Genomic DNA, 12,842 nt, shown 5'->3' with positions numbered 1-12,842 from the left:
ACGAAAATACGACAAAAAATGTTAATTATATTAAGTTAAGTTGAGTTTGTATGTTTATTTAATCCCCTCAAACTTCGCTTATATTTACCTATAATATTAATTGCTAAGTATATCCCTATCACCTATAAATCATATTCAAGATTACGGCAACCAAAGCACTCAAAAACATTATTATCACAGTGAAATATATTATGCATTTCACACTCTGAATAAATTTGGATCAAAAAGGTATTAAACGAAATAAGATTAAAAATATATTTATGTATTCCGCTTAATTTTAATATGCATAATTTGTCTCGGCCCTAATTCCATTAAAAAATGTTTCTCATTCGATTCCCAGCAGATGAAAATCGATGAACAGAAATTTGAATATTCAAATGCAAACACATAGGTGCCCCGTGAATGACTCCCTTTTATAACCATGAATGAAAGCAATTGTTGAAATTCCTCAGAAATATTTACAATACTAGGAAGCCTCGTCTCCATTTGATTCGAAGGAAATGCAAATTTCGCTTTGTGTGTTATTCAATTTGGAAAATAAAAAGCAGGCAGCCAAGGAGCAGCTCTGCATTTAATGAATTATCCAGAAAATGCAAATGCCAAATGGACCGCCGCCGTCAGAGGCTGAAATGGGAAGATGACTGCGAGGATTTAGCGGGCTGGATGCCTGCCAGCCTGATTTCCATTCCGAATACCGAATACCGAATGCTCAATGCTGGATCTTGAATGTTGAATGCTGGTGCTGCCGCCTGCAATTGTTTGTGTTTACTTAAGCGCTGGGCCCGCTCCTTTGTGCCCTTTTCAATGTTGCACGTTCAGGCCTGGCCGAGTTCCATGCCTTTCCCTGGACCCAGGCCCGGTCCGCTCTTGGGCTTTGCATTTTTTCTGGCTCTGGTTCTGGTTTTCTGGTCCCTGCCTAGACGAGTGCCAGTGCCAGTGCCAGCTCGAGTTCCGACTCCGAGTTCGAGGCCTGCGACTCCGCTCGAGAGGCAGCGCAGCGCACTTAATCATATTCGATACAGATAAGCTTCAGTGCCGGTACGTGCATAGAATTTAAGCATACATAATAATCATCGGCATGCTCACGGAGAGGACGTCGAGCTTTTGGGCGAGGGGGAGCGGAAAGAGCTCATCCAACTGACAGAACACTGCGAGAAAAAGTATCTACATACACGTCTAGTCTGTTGAAGTCACTACATTAAACTACCTTTTTAACTACACCATTAAAGCAATTTTATCCTCAAACATGTCATCAAGAAAATAGACTTCTTACCTTAAAGATAGATTAAAGATAGCTTCCAAACTACGTTATGCTGAACTATTTTTAGACGTATTTTTAAAGATACATTAAATATCCATTAAAATAAGTTTCTATAGTAAAATTGAACCATTGGAAAGAGTAAAATAAATCCTTATATTTCAATCCTTATCATTCAATCTCTCTTACTCGGCGTTCTCGAGTATGTAAAATGAATTTATTATCTTATATCGAGATTTCCAAGCCATAGCATTTTCTCTCGGTGCAAACTTAGTGAAAACACGATTCGTGTAGCTAGAAAAGCCGTATCATAAAGCAAACAAAGCAAAGTAAGAGGGCGCGGAGAGAGCCAACAGCCGACAGGGACAGTTTCGGGAACAGACCCGAAAGACTGGGGATCAGAAACCCCGACCCAGAGCGAACCATTTATAATTTCATACTATTATTATTCTTTACGTCTTTTGCGTTAAAGAAATTGCAGATACAAAAGGCCAACCCCCGGCGGACCCGTGTGCCCCTGCCCCTGTCCGATCCGTCCCTCCTAACCAGTTGCTGGGCAGCTTTTAAGTTCAAATTATGTGCCGTGTACCGTTGCCATGGTGTGGTTAAAAATTTGAACTTGGCTGCCTGAAACGCTGGTGCGATGCGATGCGATGCGACCCCGACCCCTCGCTGTGGTTAGAGCCATCCAGCTGAAGCTGAAGCTGAAGCCGAGGCCCAGCCCAATCCGCAAACCGCAGTCCAAAAGTATCTTTGTATCTGCGAGATTTGCGCCATTTGATCTTTGGCTGGCGGCATGGCATCTCCTTTGCAGCCTTTTTGTTTCTGTTGCTTTTCAATTTTTTATTTTCGATATTTTTTCATGGGCTTTTGTCTCGGATTTCCAGCATATGCCATCGGAGTTGCAGAGTTGCAGAGCTGCAGATGGTGGGGCATGGCAGGGAGTTTAATCAGTCAATGGATGCAGCCGGTAGTCGGGCACGGAGAGAGATAAAGTGGGGGAAATTAAGTAGCAGTGGCTCCGGACTCCGATTAACTTGGTACCCTGATCAATTAGCAGAACACTGGGAACGATCCTTCAGGGTAAGGCAGGAGCAATATGGTTGCAGATATTACCCGTTCCCATGGTGCACTTGCTGTGAGACTCAAAGTGTTAATTCAGGATGTAAAGGATATTTAAATCAGAATGCGAAATACGTCAGGTTAGTCATAACTATATTTCTTTCTTAAATTTCCCATTTATTAACATTTTAAATAAATAATACATTTACGTAGTATCTCCTCTTGACTTGATTATAATTAGAAGAATATTCTTTTGTAATTTTAATATACCAAATGAAACCTATCTGGATCGCCTTGTTCAAGATGAAAGAAGCCAGCTGTGTGGCAAAATAAATCCAATATTGCGATGTCATGGCAAAGTTTCCCATGCGCACCTCGTTATCGAATTTCAATTACTTGAATATACTTTTATCAAAATAAACGAGATACCGAGAACACGTTCGACCCTCCACGGACATCGTCAGGGCAACAAAGTCCCACTGACCCAAACGGGCGGCACAAAATCTAATTAAGGAGAACTATTTGTATTGGCAACGGAAATGCGAGGCGTCGTCCTTGGGAGACTGACTCAGATTGCCGATTAAGGGACATTCGGCAAAAGTAATCCGGCGAGAATCAAAAATATTCAAAATACTGTCGAATCAATGAAATGCGAAATATAAAAGCGGAATGTAAACAGCAGAGGGTGACTCTGCCTCTAGGGGAGGCGAGGGGTGCTGGCTCAGCGCTTAATTGGCATTAAGCGCGTCGAGGACAGAGATCCTGCGGAGCGGTAAGTGCTGTCAGAGCCAGCCAAGCGTTGGCCATTGTAATTAGGACAACGAACGGGGAATTTAAAGCCTGCCTGCCTCTGAACCTGAGCCCGAGTCGGCCGGATATTCTTTTGGGCGGTCCTGCCATGTCCGGGCTATTTATTTAGGCACGTTGTGTGAGCCAGGCGGAATCCTTCAGCCTTGAGCCTTGAGCCGTGCGGCAGCAAAGCCTTTAATGCCCTCGGTAAACAACGAAGCGATTTACGCACACAGATGCTGGCCGGAACTCGCCCCTTCCTGGAGCACTGTCAGAAAATAGATGGCACTTTTGACAGCAGATTGCAAGGATATGAATACTGAAACAACATTCTTCTGCTAAGATCGAATTTTGATTTTATTTACAATATAATTTTAAAACTACCTGGAAAAAGGATTTTCTTTACCAATTTATTTTTAATAACTTCGTTTGATAGTAATTATTAAACCAACTTAATAGAAATACCTAAAGATATAGGGCTTTGATACTATCCTAATGCTAATGTGATTACTATGTATCATTTTTAAAACGTAATCTAAGCATTAACTTCTAGTTAGTATTAAATGTAAAATCTTCTTCTTCTTTTGTTTCAAATTTCATTTCTCTGAGTGTACTGCCTCCCGCCCCTTGGTTTTTTCTTTGACTGGGCGCTGCCCCCCTGTCGGCTCCTGCTGTCACGTTGCATGCCACCAGAGTTGCTTAGATGCTGCTGTTGTTATTATTGCAATTATTATAATTGCGCACACAGGAATCGACAGTTGGACAGGATCCTGGCCAAGTCCTGCCCACACACATACACGGGCACACTTACACACACCCTCACAGTGTCACACATAAATTGCACGCTGAAAGGAGCCCGAGAAAAGGGAGCAAGAAAATAAAAACTAATTCACTTCTTGTGCTTCACATTGCGCTCGTTTCCTGTCCTGTCGTCAGCAGATTTGCATAACTTTTTCCAATTTCAAAGCTCAAGCTGTGGCCAAGGCGTACGTATGCTATATATATATATCTTTATGTATATATATATATATCTAGATGTATAAGCCGCACCAAGGCCCTCATCCTGCGGCATCTCCGGTTACAGGCGTCGTCATCGTGGCGCTGCTTCTTATTTACGTCAATTGCTTGCGCATTCGCTTAGCCAACATTCAGCTAGTACACTTAAAAAAAATTATATAGAAAACTTTACCAATAAAACCTTACCATCAATAGCAATATATTACGCATTTAGATCCTTTTCATTACTATATTAGGTTTAGTTTATCATTATAAAACTTCAAACAGTATATATTATTCTTTACACAATTTATATAATTTAGTGCCTTACAAGAAATGGAAATGATTATAATTTAATCGCATATTTAATGTGTTTTCGCTGTGTAGTGTGTGGCCAAGGAGGAGAGGAGATAAAGTGGAAGAAAACCCATCAGAAGGATGGGCCACTGAATGCAAGAGTTTTCCTCCTGCGTGGGCATTAGGTGTCAATTTTCAGCATGGCAGCGAAATGCTCCGGGAAATCGCTGAAATTTGCCTGGCTGCCAACTCGATGGGATAAATGGAAATGAGGGGGGCGGTGGGTTTGAGAGGTTGGCCAAGAGAAACCACTGAATTTCGCTGAGGTCTACTTGGATTACCAGCGCGATGGCAACACTTGCAGTTCGACAGCACGTGGAAATGAAAGTGGCCAAGTTAATGGCATTCCAAGGAGGGGAAATTAATACAAGGAAATCCAAGAACAACTCTCTATTCCCTCCAGATATTGGGTTTCGACTACTCCACGCATTACTGCCTTAATCAGCAATTACCAAGGGCTTAAAACAGAACTTTAATGGAAAGTTTCTATATTCTATGTATAGTTTCACTTTGGTCCAGCTTTAAGTGTTTGGAAACGTGCAAAAATATAGATTTAAAAGTTATTGTTAATTTCCATTATAATATATCGACTTTTATGACAGTCATTGTGTCTTTTATGTCAGGATTTTCTATGCTTCAATTCACATTGTCAGCGTTATTCTTTAATAATATCACAAATCTTCGACTCCGTAATGCAGAAACATTTATTCCGGCTTAGAGTTTTAATAGCCATTGATAAAGTATAATTTAAAGTGCAGTCGTCGTTGCGCAACTTTCTTTCCCAACTTCTCCGAAGGATCATCCCCTCAAAAAGAAGCCCCGTCCGGACGCCGCGGGCGATTTCCCATTCGTGACCAATCAATAGTTCAATCCCAATCACGAAGAGCCATCCGAAACTTCATCAGGCAAGTCATAAAATTTAATTAGAAAAGCATTTCTCCGGCGAGAGTGGCTCGAAGTTGGCATACGAATACGAATACAAAAATCTCCTTTATTGTTTTATGGCTGTGCAAAGAGGAAATAAAATAAAAGGAGCGACTCGAGGCTGGACTCGAGCTGGGATATCCCATAAATGGGCAGGGCCTTCGAGTTCAAGGGATAGACAAGAGTCGGGCCAAGTCGTCGGGGAACCATTTGAGCGGCAGAAGGAACAGAAGGAGCAGCAGCAGGTGCGAATGAAAAGGACTCTGCAAGGCGAAGGCGATGTCTTGGAGCGGGAAAATCAATCGTGCAGGAAAATCAAAGAAAATGTACATGCCCGCCCACCTATATAAAGATGTGCACTGCTAAAAAATACATTTAACTCTAAGGAATTACTAAAGTATCAATGAGGGGGGCTTAATATGATAATCCCAAGCTTAATATAAATATTAAGGGTATCTAAATGAAATTTGTAATTATCCTTTTTTTATAAATTTATTTCTCAAAAGAGAATTACATTTCGAGGTAAAAGGTATTAAAGAACCGTCCTTGTAGTTTTTCTCTCTGCAAGTATATAAAGATTTTATTTTTATTTTCGTTTTTTTCCCAGACTTTTTTATTTAACAGCAAATTTGCGCGACGCGTTGAAATGTGGGTGGGCGTAATGCCACCCCCACCGCTGAAAACGCGTTTATCAAAGTCAGTTCCCGAGGGTGGATTCACGACCGAGCAGGGAAGGGAGCGGGGGCGTGGCAGGTCCTGGCATCGTTACCGTTAGTCTGCGGCTCCTGCCGTCGCTCCTAATGTGATACGCATCAATTTATGAAATTTGAAATATTATGACTGATTTTGCGCGTCTCAAATGCGGTTCTTGTGTGGGCACGAACAGGGATTCGAGTTCGGGTTCGGGTTCGGTCCTAATCTGACCAACAGGTCAGGAAGCCTGGAGGGGTGTTGTCTGCAGGACGAGCGGCTGCGTGAATTCAAGTAGCTGCGGCAATGAAGCGAGATTTCTACTCTTGTGACAACGCCAAACAAAGGCGGTGATTTAAAGTGAAGGTCGGAGGAATCTCGGCGGACAGGGTTGATGTCGATTTATTCCCTTCTCGTGTGCGAGATCCGAGGGGATCAGGGGTCAGGGCATCCAGACCATGTCCGTCTGGCTTTGGCTACAAAACAAAGGACATACGAGGCGACGGGATCAGCAGGATTTTATAAATATATGAATTCAGGACTCTGATTTATGCGGGAACAACTCAAAATTGGATTATTCGCTCGAATTATGCAGCATAAACTTTTCGGGCTTAATTATGCGAGCCATGTCTCTCCTCAGATGCTCGGCGAATTCATGTAGCATCCGGTTCTGACAGCCGTAAAATGGATCTTAAATTAATTCGGAATTTCCTTTTGAACTTTGATGGCTTCAGGCACATTCAGATACTATATAACGGTCACAACTTTCATCAAAGTTATAGATAGAAAGTATTTGTTTTTGTCTCAAAGTCTGCAAACTGTTTCATAGTATTCATAACTTTTCTTTCTTTTATTAGAATGTTAGAATGCGACCTGATCATAATAAAGCGGAATGTGGAAATCGCATGCTGAGATTGAAGTGTTTGGCTCTGAACAACAGCACCAAAACTCTAGTTTTCAATATCTCGATTTGATAGAAGCCTTTTCTAAACTAAATAACAGTTGATCAATTTTGATAAGTTACTTAGTATAAGAATATACCGCTGCGATTTGAGAAATATCAGCAGCGAAAGTTGTTTATATTATAATTTCAGTCAGAAGTTTGCAACGCAGTGAAGGAGGCACCTTCGACTATATAAAGTATATATATTCTTGATCAGGATCAACAGCCGAGTCGATCTAGCCATGTCCGTCTGTTCGTTTCTACGCAAACTAGTCTCTCAGTTTTGAAGCTATCTGAATGAAACTTTGCAGTTAGTCTTCTATATACTCTCACTCGTATATATGTCGGAACGGGCCGGATCGGACGACTATATCATATAGCTGCCATAGGAATGATCGGAACATTCTTACAAAAAAAAGTATAACATTTTCAGTTTTCAAAAGATTTTCATCAAATTTGACATATAGCCGTTTCATATTATTCTACAATTTTGTGTACAATTTTATGAAAATCGCACTAATATATCATATAGCTCCCATCGGAACGATCGAGAAATTTGAGAGGAATGAGAATGGCGGTGGCTGTTGTCGGAAGACTGGCAAATAAAATTAATAAAATTAAATATTATAACTTCTTCAGTTTTGACCAGATTTTCATCAAATATGAGATATAGCCATTTTATTTTAATCTACAATTTTGTGTAAAGTTATAAAAAAACCGGACTACTATATCACATAGCTGCCATAGGAACGATCAAGAAATACAACTAAATATTATAACGTTTTCAGTTTTCAGCAGATTTTCATTAAATTTGAGATATTGTCATTTTATATCAGTCTTAAATTTTGTGTCAAATTTTATGAAAATCGGACGACTATATCACATAGGTGCTATACAAACGATCGTTAGATGTGGAGCAAAAATGCAAATCTGTGAATGTAAAACTGAAAATATTATATGTATAGGTGAATGAAATGAAAGCAGGTATTACTTCATTGTTTTTTAACATAAATATAAATATTTTATATTGTATGGATTCCTAGTCATCGAAGTTCTATCTGCAAGGGTATATAAACTTCGGCGTGCCTTCCTTTCTTGTTTGTGTTTTATTATATTACCAACCTATACAAACTTTACACATATTATAATTCATTTGAAATAAATCGATTGACCCGGTTTTAAGGAATTGTGGTAAATATATTATATAAATATAAATAAATATATACGTATATATATCATACTTTGTTACTATTAAATATATTAATTTGCTTTATATATAACAGTCGCTGATTTAATTTTGAAACGCAGCCTTGCCAGATAGCTACATGAATTGAAAAGCAGTTTACAGCACAGAATCTGCTTACACAATGCTTTCTAAAATTTTTATAGACTTCCACTGATTTGTCGAACATAGATCTGCCTTACCGACCCCGCCAAGAAAAACAGCGCAAACGCGAACCAGGGTGTGGAAACTAGGTGCTGTGTACCCAAGTTTTAAGACACTTTTCAACAATATATTTAATTTTAGGTACTAAATACCGGAGACCTACAGGTAAAGTCCGCAGCGATACGCTTGGCAACATCATTATTTAAAATTCACTTTATCGTTTACGTCATTTAATTTTGAACTTTTAAACATATATAAAGCTAGATTTAAAATATTAAATACATTTAAAATCTAGGTTAAAAGGAAACCACTGTTTTTATGCGGAGAACTTAACTACAGAAATATTTGTTTACAAATGTCAAATGGAATCGATGCTCTTGCAGAGGCGGAAACACCAGGTCGCTTAATTAATCAGAAAAAAGTGTATGCATCTCCACTGCTGAATGCCATTTAGGTTGGTTCTGATAAAGTTAAATATAATATCGTATTCCAATTGACGCTCTTGTGACAATGGGCCTTAAACCACTTAACTTTGTATAGATGTGTTTCTGCTCGCACTCGCCAATCCGACTTTCTGTGTGGTCATTCCTCCAAAAACGAATTTGCTTGGAGGTCGGGAAATCGAAACACTTGAATTTCTAATAATCTAACGATTAGATCTAATTTTAATTTATTAATTATTAATTATTCTGTATCATTTACGGCCGGAAGAATTTTTTTAATGTTAGCATTGATTTTACTTTTTGGGGGGTGTCGTGATACATATATACTACAATAATTGAAAAAGAGCCAAATAACTAATTTCTCATGAACGACTGAACGGATTTAGATGAAAAGCCCACCAAATTGATTTGAATGGCGTTTTCTTTTGCTTTCTGAATGTTTAATTCAACAATATGCTATTGTTATTAAATTTAGTATTTTTCTTATCATGGTTCCATGGTCTGGTTGTTGTTTTACCCTCTTCATACCATGCTTTTTAGAGAATGCAATATTTTTAGGACTCTAAACTAGTGAATAGATCTATAAACCTAAAATGAATACATGCAGGATGAAGTCTAGCCTGACCACCCTGTTATTAAAGTTGTAAACCATTGCATTTAATCTTAAGGAGTATTTTTCTCCGAACTGACTGCGGTCACACTTTTGCCGAACAGCTGTTGCTGACTAATATTTTCGTCCCAAGATATTTCTCAAATTGCATTTAAAAAGAAAATAGAAGAGATGCACGGGCGCGTGAAGGTACGGACCACGGAGGAGGAGCGGGAGCGGAAGCGAAAGGAGCAAGCTCTCAAGGTGCGAGCCTACCGCGCTGCCATGGGAAGAATTCAGGCGAAGCGGGCGGCTGGTGAGTTGGACAACGAAATGCTTGGCCTGACTGTGCAAATCCTGCAGCGTAATCCGGACGTTAGTACGCTGTGGAACATTCGCAGGGAGTGCGTGCTCGAAAAGCTTTCAAGGCTGTCCAAGGAAGATGAACCACCGCAGCTTGAACAAGCGGGGGATCAAGTAGAGCCGGAGGAAAAGAGCACGAAGGAGGCAGTTCCCCAGCAGGAAGATAAGGCCCAGGCCGTTTTTAGCTGCGAATTAGACCTCACCGAGCAGTGCCTGATGGTCAATCCCAAGTCGTATAATGCCTGGCACCATCGTTGCTGGACGCTGGAGCAGAATCCCCAGGCAGACTGGCAGCGGGAGCTTCATCTATGCAACAAGTACCTCAAGTTCGACGAGCGCAACTTCCACACCTGGGACTATAGGCGCTACGTGACGGCGAAGGCCGGTGTGCCAGCTTCCCAGGAACTGGACTTTTGCACCGAGAAGATCAAGGTGAACTTTTCCAACTACTCCAGCTGGCATCACCGGAGTCTGCTGCTCCCGGAACTCTATCCCAACGAGCAGAGGGACCGGCCGATGAGTGAGGAGAAGCTGCAGCAGGAGCTAGAGATGGTGCTTACAGCCGCCTTTACAGATCCTAATGACAGCAGCGCCTGGTTCTACCAAAGATGGCTGTTGGGCAGTGGCGCCCAGTTAGATAGGGCTCCCAGAATAGCTGCCTTTCGGCTGGGGTCCAAGGGAGCCGTGATCGCATTGGATAAACCAACCCCAGATCTGGATGAACTCAACATCGAACTGGTTGCTGGTGAGCAAAAGGTGCTGCTATCACCCTGGCTGCCGTTGGACAATGCAAAAACGACCTGGGAATCCAAGTCAACCTTCGACTACCAAAAGAACTCAAAATACACCCTTAAGCTGTCCGACCAGGAGCTAAATCTCCTCCCTCTTCCTGATAGTGAAGACGGTATCTTTTACTTTGCGCCACCGCATGCCGCTGCTAGTTGCAGCCAAGAACTACTCGCAGAGCTGAAAACGCAACTACAATCGTGCCTAGATCTTCTGGAATACGAGCCAGACAGCAAATGGACCCTACTAACCAGCGCCCTGCTAATGCGAGCTATTGATGTCTCAGGAAACCACACGAAGAGCTTGGAGCACCTGGCCAAGCTAGAGAAAGTGGATGCTCTGAGGGAAGGCTACTACAAGGACTTGGCTGCGAGGTGGACTTTGGAGCTGGAGTTGGCCAATTGGCCTCAGGCTCCTGGATTCCCCAAAACGTTTGAGTTGGTCGATGAGGTAGCGCTGGCATCACTGCCTTATCGACAATATTTGGTCATTGCCGATGAACTGAAAATGGCCGCGAAACTCAGGGAGGAGCTGGGCAACCGAGTGCCTAAAACCTTTTCAGAACTGAAACTGTAAGAGAGTTTTATGTAAAATTTCGAACGGTAGACAAGGTTTCCATATATTAGGCTTGATATGTAACCCAAGGCAGATTCCGTTGCAGGCTTTATTTTCTATTCGGTGCTTAAAGAAAGCGTCTTTATACACGCATTATTGTGCTGATCAGGATTCAAGTACATTAAATCCGAAGCAACATTCTATTTAGCAATTAATCCTATTTATACAGACATATATTTTGTACATAATTGAACATATTATTATTACTCTTTATTAATAAAAAGAAGTGCGCAAGGAATATTGGAATTTAATGTTCACACGTTAGAAACAGGTTTCTTAAAGTTTAATGAAATCAGAATTACCTATTTAACTTTATACAAAAACATGCCAAAGTATTTTTGCTTAATGAAATTGTAGATTTAAGCTCTGATTATGCGAGAGTTTAAAACTTGCTTAAATTAAAGCGAAATCTACATATTTTGAATTTGGAATGCTGGCTTCAAAAGCGCACAAATACTCACCCGAAAATTCCTTTGCAAAGCCAGGCACTCGACCAAAATCATTGACAAGCCGCAGCCATCCATTATCGAATGATTTTCGCAATAAATGGGAAAACCATCAATACGTCGTTGTCACGTCACCGACATGCAACCAATGGCTACTTTAAGCGCTCCCCCAAGCTGCCGCATGGAATCTGAAGCATTCGATGCCGTTGCTGTTGCTGTTGCTGCAATGTTGCTGGTGGCCACCGCTGTCGCCTTCTGTGTGCACCGAGGCGCTGCGAGATTTGCGGTTTTTTGGCGGCTTCCGTGGTTGTATAAATTATGCACGGCCCTGGAGATCCTCAGTGATGGCGATGGAGATGCGAGGCGCTCAATGCGCGTCCACAACATTGGCAGCCGCATGTCATTACGTGCAGCAGGCACTCCGAGGAAATGTCACTCGCAAAAATCTTTATTATTTTAGTTAGCACTTTACATAAAGGTGGAAAGTTATATTTGTTAAAAGCACAAATTAAATAGGTAAATGGTAAGAGATCCATTTATTGATACGACTATTATGTATCTTTTTATAATGGGTTTAGATTTCTAATATGTTTCTGCGATATTGAACATATTTAATTTGCTGTTTTTCATCTTTGCTAATCGAAGTAGAAAAAGGTAATTTCTCCTAAAACTTTCAAGTGGCTTCTGATATTTATTTTGCTGAGTGTCTATGAGTGTGCTGAAGGATGCGAAGGAGGGGCTTGGAAGGACATCACAGCCAAGACGGAGCGGCGTTTGACAGGCGTGTGAAAGGCCGCCAGACGTGCCTAGAGCTCCAGAGCTCCTGAGAGATGGTGTTAATACACACACGCATACCCAATGGCTGAAGAGAAACCATGGGGTCTGGGGGGAAACTAGGTGCATCTGTCACCTGGCAGGCCACACTGACACACACGTCGCACACTCAGTGTTTGCGCATTGGAATTTAATGGAGCCGAGTGGATGTGTATGTATATCCGCCTGCATATCATATTAACATTAGCACACGCCTTGGCATTCAAATTTCCGCCTCACTCAGATGACACTATATCCGCTGGCAAGGCTGCCGGCCTCCCCCCGGATCTTCGTATTCCGACATAATCTTAATTATGCCACAGCCATTTCTTGTAAATATTTTGCGTTGACTCTCCGGCTCGCCGGCTCGTTCGTCCCCCC

The 12,842-nt window shown here is 41.4% G+C and overlaps 1 protein-coding gene across 1 annotated transcript; it reads left to right on the top strand.

The window, feature by feature from the left end:
- Positions 1-9,530: 9,530 nt before the first annotated feature.
- Positions 9,531-11,440, top strand: RabGGTa (Rab geranylgeranyltransferase subunit alpha). Its single transcript, XM_020957259.2, has one exon. It carries the CDS (start codon positions 9,631-9,633, stop codon positions 11,161-11,163), a length of 1,533 nt encoding a protein of 510 aa, XP_020812918.2. The 5' UTR covers positions 9,531-9,630; the 3' UTR covers positions 11,164-11,440.
- Positions 11,441-12,842: the final 1,402 nt, after the last annotated feature.

Source organism: Drosophila serrata, unplaced genomic scaffold (assembly GCF_035046125.1).
Source record: "Drosophila serrata isolate PLE 108 unplaced genomic scaffold, ASM3504612v1 contig_228, whole genome shotgun sequence".
NCBI classification, from domain to species: domain Eukaryota; kingdom Metazoa; phylum Arthropoda; class Insecta; order Diptera; family Drosophilidae; genus Drosophila; species Drosophila serrata.
The sequence above is the reverse complement of the archived record's forward strand: the minus strand, read 5'-3'. Positions and strand labels throughout refer to the sequence as shown.

Coding starts and splice junctions, on each gene's coding strand:
- RabGGTa (XM_020957259.2), top strand. CDS start 9,631: ATGCACGGGCGCGTGAAGGTACGGACCACGGAGGAGGAGCGGGAGCGG.